Raw genomic sequence first — 7307 nt, forward strand, 5'->3', positions numbered from 1 at the left:
TAAATTTACCGTTGGATGGACAGAGTCTTTTGACAATTTGCCGTTGTTATCCCATATACATATTTTAAAAAGTAGTCGTTTTAATAAATTTACCGTTGTATGAACAGAGTATTTTTAAAATTTACCGTTGATAATGTGTTCTATAAAATATTTCAGTTTTGTATATCAAGATGACAGAGTATTTTATTTTGAGAAGAGCATTACATTGTATGTTGTGAATTTTGTTTCTTCTGTGATTTTTCTCCTTTGAAACTTTAATTTATATTATCTGACTAAATTATCTGATTCCGAGGTTCAGTATTGATTGTATATCATTCTAATATTTTTTACTATTTTACATATTGTATGTACTGTATTTTTTTGAAGTTATGGAAGATTTTCAAATGTTTGAAGAATCACAAATGTTTCAGCACAACACTGATATTAATTTTATGTCGGAAACTTCGCGAGAACAGAACACGCAGAGCAGTGATAATCATTTCATTTCAGAAACTTCTCGTGTTTCTCGTGGTAAAGCATTTACAATTATAGAAGATGAAACTTTATGTAGATCTTGGTTAGCAGTCTCTCAAGATCCCATTACTGGTAATAGTCAGACTATGGTTGTATTTTGGGAACGAGTACTTGTTAATTTTAATTCACAATTGAGTGGTGAATCAAATCGAAACCGTATTTCTTTGTTTCACCGTTGGTCTGCCATGCAAAAAGCAATTAATAAATTCTGTGATTTTCTTGAACAAATTCAACTGAGGCAACAAAGTGGAACAACTGAGGCAGACATGGTAACATTTATTTGTGTTATTAAATATTAAATTTCTTCTCTAAATGCATATTTGTTATTAAAATTGTTGTAATTTTTTTTGTAGGTCGCTGAAGCAAAGCGGATGTATCATGCAATATAGAAAAAACACTTCACATTTGATACATGTTGGGATATTTTGCGCCGAAGTTGTAAGTGGGATGAATTTCGAACACAATCCAAAAAGAGTACGCAACATGCTTATCCATGTTCTAATCCACCAACTGGAGAATCTGATGCATTTCAATCCAATCAGAATAATGTTCTGCACGAAGAACCATCTAATCCATCAACACGACCAATTGGTATTAAAGCAGCGAAAGAGAAGTTGAAGAATCAAACAACCCACGATAGTAGATTTGATGAAATGGCTGCCAACCAATCCAAAATGGTTGAAGTGTTATCAACTATTTCCGCTAGAACTATTGAGCGAGATGAACAAAAGGCGATCGACCGTAACCAGAAAGCTGCAGACCGTCGAAGAAGGGCCGAAGATAGGGAGGAACAACTAAAACTCCTATCTATGATGAATGAAAGAGAACAACGAAATGAAGATCATAAAATAATGTCAATGGACATGACAAATTTAAATCCAATGCAAAGGGCGTACTACGAAGATCTTCAACGACAGATTTTATTTCGAACAACTAATAGATTACCTTGAAAGGTTCTGTATTTACTGGTTTCATCTATTGGTGTCATCTATCGGAAAAGGAAACAGAAAAACTGTGTACAATTATATGAAATGTCTCACTTGCCTTTTCCATTTATGTAAAATTAGAAATTAATTAATTTGTTCTCAGTTTTTGTTTCTTGAGATGGTTGCGTTCTATTCTCTACTGCTTTTTTGGATACCATATTGATTGGTAAAAACAAAACACACCAATTGCTAAGTAGTTATCATGAATGAAATTCTTCTTTATGGATATGTCAGATAAGGGGCTCATATTTTTATTTTTCTTCTACAATTTCCTACAACTATCTAAATGGGTGTTGTTCTTCTGTTACGCAATCAAGTCCAAGGGCTACATCTTCATATTGTTATAGATGCTTATAATTCCAAGGTTTTATAATTTCATCCTTCATTCAATCTGCGTCTTATCTTCATCTCAATGAATCTCCTCTGTCTGATTTCTCAAATAAGAATATGTTGTACATGTACATACAGTATTACAGATAACTACTTACATATAAATACATCCTTTATTCTTTTCTTTGGTTACCATTACACCTTTCAAAAACTTTCATACAAATTTAAGTAATCAGAAACATTAATAACATATTACAGATTATGGTATGAGTGAAGCTCAAAAAGATGGTACTAAAGTATTACCAAGGCAAGATCATTTTATATCACATAATATTACAAAATCAGTACATTCATAAAAGAAATTTACCTAACAAAAGGTTGTGAAAATAATACAAGACAAAACAATGGAAACACATAATGGCACACCGATCAGCAGACATTATCTAGTTGTGGTGGAGGAGGGAAGTAGTGATGGTATATGTCATTTACGCGATGCTCAATTCTATCAATGCGATTGTTTGCCACGTCATGACGTCTTCCAATGTCCAAACGAAACTCACCAAATTGTTCAATTAATGAGTTCTGTGCAGTGGCAAATGTCTCAAACTGAGTACCCAACGAATTGACCTGATTAGCCATTTGATGTTCCTATTCAACGCGTTGATTATAACGTTGTTCTTCTATGGCCAAAAAATCAGTCCAATATTGAGGTGGTTCAGTTGATGGCATCACATTGACAGTGTCACGCCCTCAAAATAAACCCATTATATATATTTCATTGACATGCAATATTAACAGAAAACAATTCATTATCTCATTCATCAGAGTATTACTAAATAAAAACATTACATGTAACATCAAATTAAATGCCCTATGGGCTTAAATCTTTTCAAGCTAACACTTGGACACAAAAATATGAGTTCTAACTCAAATACAAATAAAGCCCTAGGCTTGAATGTTTATCAAATAAAAACGAATAACTAAAGATAGTCTTCAAAATCCAAATCCTTCCAAGCTAAGTCCTTGGAGGTAGTTTATCACCCGGACCTGAAAATGATGTTCCCATAAAGGGTGAGCCACAGCCCAGTAGAAAAATACTAAACCAAATATAAGCATTGAATAAAGCTATAGCATTCAATAGATGGTTAACCAAGATAATCAATTATGACTTAATATAGGCTCATGACACTAACGTCAATGACATGTTTCAATTCTCATTATTATCAATAAGGCTCAGAACCTGGCCAAACTTACAACAGTGAATTATATAACATATTCACATTACTTCCAATATCAACAACACAGATGAGACTCAGGCTCATATCAAAACACTTCATACTTCCCATTTGATACACATTTTAGTGTTGTATCAATAACATGTAAAAACACTTCAATATAATAAGCACACATAATAGTGATGCTAATGGAGTCCATCCCCTATCTCCTCCCAAACAAAATCCGGTTTAGAGGTCCATCCCCTATCTTCCCCTAAACCGTGGAGTACATCCCCTATCTCCTCCCACACAATATGCAAATGCAATGCTCAATCAATACACGTATTTTCTGTATTAATCCAATAGTCAAAATTAATAACTTAACCAATGTGATTAGTTTCAGTTATTCCTAATCCACATGCAATGTCTACAACAATCACGACTATCCTCCACCGATAGCCCAAAACAGTTATTTCTAGACTGGAAATAAATATATCAACAATTCAATAGGCGAGTGATTTCAATTATCCAACAACACCATTTAATTAATGAATTTCTCAATTTCATGAATTTAACCAATTTCCCCAATTTTCTTAAATTAATTATACAAATTAATTTATTAATACAACTAGGGTTTTTCCCAAAATTATCAAAGTAGCCCCAACATATCAATATACCAAAACTTAGAACAAAACTTATAAAATGGAGTAGGAAATCCCTACCTCGAAGAAGATAACCCGAATGGAGAAGATGGAGATGATGACCCAAAAACCCAAGTGCTCCAAAACAACAAACTCTCAGATTAAAACGAAGCTCTCAACTCACTCTATCTTTTTAATAAAGCAACTAGGGTAGAAACACCCTAAAAGGTGATGAAACCTAAGAGAGAAAGTGAGTAGAGGAAGAGAGAACTCGGAACTAGGGTTTTGGGATCAAAAGAATGTGAAAAAACGTTTTAAAAACCGGTGCTGCGTATATAAACCCGACAGGCTCGCTCGAGCGAACACTTGGTCGCTCGAGCGACCAGACACATGAAACCCTCGCTCGAGCGAAGAAAACCTCGCTCGAGCCAAGAATACAATGCTTCAGGTCTGCAACCCAGGAGCACGCTCGAGCGACAAGATTCTAGCTCGAGCGAAGGAAATCTCGCTCGAGCGAAGAAACACTGCCCTCAGGCCTATACTAGCCGCAATCGCTCGCTCGAGCGAAGAAAAGCTGGATCGAGCCAGAAGACACAAAATACAACCCTCGCTCGAGCTACCAATCCCTCGCTCGAGCGACCAACCCAAAAACTGGACAGCATCACTTGGTTTACTAACCCAACCAACCTGAAACAAACCTGCCCAACACATCCTATAACTCCAAATGAGAAAATAAAGGACGACAACAACAAGATACAATGGCAGAATATACGGAACCTAAGTCCGGATACAATAATCAAATGGGAAAAGACCGGGGTCGCTATAACCTCCCCCCCTTAAAAGAATTTCGTCCCCGAAATTAAGCATAAGTTTTTGAAAACAGGTTTTTTTTTTTTTTTTACTAATATGACAATTCAATAGTAAACAACTTGACCCAAAACTGGTCATTTCATCTCTTATCAAGAAGCATCTCATAATGTGTATATACAACAACATATATTACAATCCGCATCAGTATTATGCATTTTTCCTTTCAATTTCAACAGTTTTCAATATCATATTCAATTTCATGACAGAACTCTAATTCAACTATATATTCACCATATTCAAGTTACTAAACTTCCATTATGAGGCAAGTTCCAAAATATTTCCATTAACCAAACATTCTCAATGTTTTACAACTTAAGACATATATAAAGCTCTTAAGTTCACAATATTACAAAATCTAAATACAAAATTACAAATTGATAAACATGTCCGGGTATTTCTCGCAGACTTCCAACTCACGTTCCCAAGTGGCTTCCTCCACTCCGTGATGCTTCCACAGAACTTTTACCAAAGGGATGGTCTTGCCTCGCAAAACTTGATCCCGCCTATCCAAGACCTGAACCGGTCTCTCCTCATACGAGACATCCTCGTCAACCACTAAATCGGTCCAATCCAACACATGTGATGGATCCGGCTCATACTTCCGAAGCATACTCACATGAAACACGTCATGTACTTCGGACAACTGCGGTGGCAAAGCTAAACGATAGGCAGCCTCGCCAATCCTCTCAAGGATCTCAAAAGGACCAATGAACCGAGGGGACAACTTCCCGCTCTTCCCAAACCTCATCAATCCCCGTCTAGGTGATATCTTCAGAAAGACATGATCACCCATGTCAAACACCAAAGGTCTCCTCTTACGGTCGGCATAAGATTTCTGACGACTCTGTGCTGTAACAAGCCTCTTACGGATCAGCTCAACTTTCTCTGTCGTTTCCCTCACCAACTCCGGACCCAACAGAGGTGCATCATCCACCTCGGCCCAACAAACAGGGGATCTACACGGTCGGCCATACAAGGCCTCAAATGGTGCCATACCGATACTAGACTGGAAACTGTTGTTGTAGGCAAACTCCACCAACGGCAAGTGCCTCTCCCACGACCCACTAAAGTCTAGAACACAACCCCGAAGCATATCCTCAAGGATCTGAATAGTACGCTCGGACTGCCCGTCAGTCTGAGAATGATAAGCCATGCTAAAGGTCAACTTAGTGCCTAAGGCACTCTGCAAACTCTGCCACAACCTGGCAGTAAAACGAGGATCTCTATCTGAAACGATCGTCACTGGGACCCCGTGCAACCTCACTATGTCCCGAATGTACAAGTCGGCAAGATGATCTACCGAATCTCTCACGCGCATAGGAATGAAGTGCGCCGACTTAGTCAACCGGTCTACAACCACCCAAATAGCATCACTACCCCGCTGAGTCCTCGAAAGACCCACAACGAAGTCCATAGTGACGTGTTCCCACTTCCACTCGGCAATAGGCAAGGGTTGCAACAAACCCGCTGGCCTCTGATGTTCGGCCTTCACTTGCTGACAAGTAAGGCACTTAGATACGAAAGCTGCCACATCTCTCTTCATATCCCGCCACCAGAACTGGCGACCCAAATCCCGATACATCTTAGTGCCTCCCGGATGCACCGCAAGGCGTGAATGATGAAACTCTCGGAGTACCTCCTCTCGGCATGACTCCGGCACAAACAGACGGTCTCGGTATCTCACACTCAGGTCGGAATACACCGTCAAACCCTTCTCAACCTTCCCACCGGAAATCTTCTCACAGAGAGATTCTACCTCAAGGTCATCTCTCTGAGCCTCTAACACTCAAGTCACGAGTGTAGGCTGTGCAACAACAGAAAACAAGGCCGCAGCCTCAACGGATTCGCCCAGAAGTAAATCAAACTCCCCAAGTGCACCCAACATCTCCCATTCTCGGATGGCTATACTAGCTATGTCACCAACAGGTTTCCTGCTAAGGGCATCGGCCACCACATTGGCCTTTCCCGGATGATAATGTAACTCAAAGTCATAATCCTCAATGAACTCCATCCACCTCCTCTGCCTCAAGTTCAAGTCTTTCTGTGTAAACAAATATTTCAGACTCTTATGATCCGAGAATACCTCAAATCTCTCACCATAAAGATAATGCCTCCAAATCCTCAAGGCAAATATCACAGCTGCTAACTCTAGATCATGCGTAGGGTAATTCTGTTCGTGAGTTTTCAACTGACGTGAGCCATAGGCAATCACTTTCCCTTCCTGCATCAACACACAACCCAGACCCTCTCGTGAGGCGTCACAATAGACTGCATAACCCAACCCTCTCTCTGGAATAATCAAGACTGGAGCGGTGGTCAGTCTAACTTTCAACTCCTGGAACGACTTTTCACAAGTCTCACTCCATACAAATTTGACTCCCTTCCGAGTCAATCTAGTCAAAGGCGAAGCTAATCTGGAGAAATCTTTCACAAACCGGCGATAATACCCAGCTAACCCCAGAAAACTGCGGATCTCAAACACACTCTTAGGCTGTGCCCAATCTTGCACTGCCTCAGTCTTGGATGTATCAACAGACACTCTTTCCCCAGAAACTACATGGCCTAAGAACTTGACCTCCTCTAGCCAGAACTCGCACTTCCCAAACTTAGCATAAAGCTTATGGGCTCTAAGCAACTCAAGCACCACTCTCAAGTGTTCCTTGTGCTTCTCCTCAGAAGGTGAATAGATAAGGATGTCGTCCACGAAGACGACTAAAAAACGATCTAAAAATTCCCGAAAAATTCGGTTCATC

The 7307-nt window shown here is 39.2% G+C and overlaps 1 protein-coding gene across 1 annotated transcript; it reads left to right on the forward strand.

The window, feature by feature from the left end:
- Positions 1 to 368: 368 nt before the first annotated feature.
- Positions 369 to 1463, forward strand: LOC145793737 (uncharacterized). Its single transcript, XM_082876607.1, has 2 exons — positions 369 to 782; positions 1056 to 1463. Exons 1-2 carry the CDS (start codon positions 369 to 371, stop codon positions 1461 to 1463), a joined length of 822 nt encoding a protein of 273 aa, XP_082732733.1.
- Positions 1464 to 7307: the final 5844 nt, after the last annotated feature.

Source organism: Camellia sinensis, chromosome 6 (assembly GCF_055761805.1).
Source record: "Camellia sinensis isolate YWXY chromosome 6, ASM5576180v1, whole genome shotgun sequence".
Taxonomy (NCBI): domain Eukaryota; kingdom Viridiplantae; phylum Streptophyta; class Magnoliopsida; order Ericales; family Theaceae; genus Camellia; species Camellia sinensis.

Coding starts and splice junctions, on each gene's coding strand:
- LOC145793737 (XM_082876607.1), top strand. CDS start 369: ATGGAAGATTTTCAAATGTTTGAAGAATCACAAATGTTTCAGCACAAC. Junction 783..1,055: donor GAACAACTGAGGCAGACATG/GTAACATTTATT, acceptor CAATCCAATCAG/AATAATGTTCTGCACGAAGA.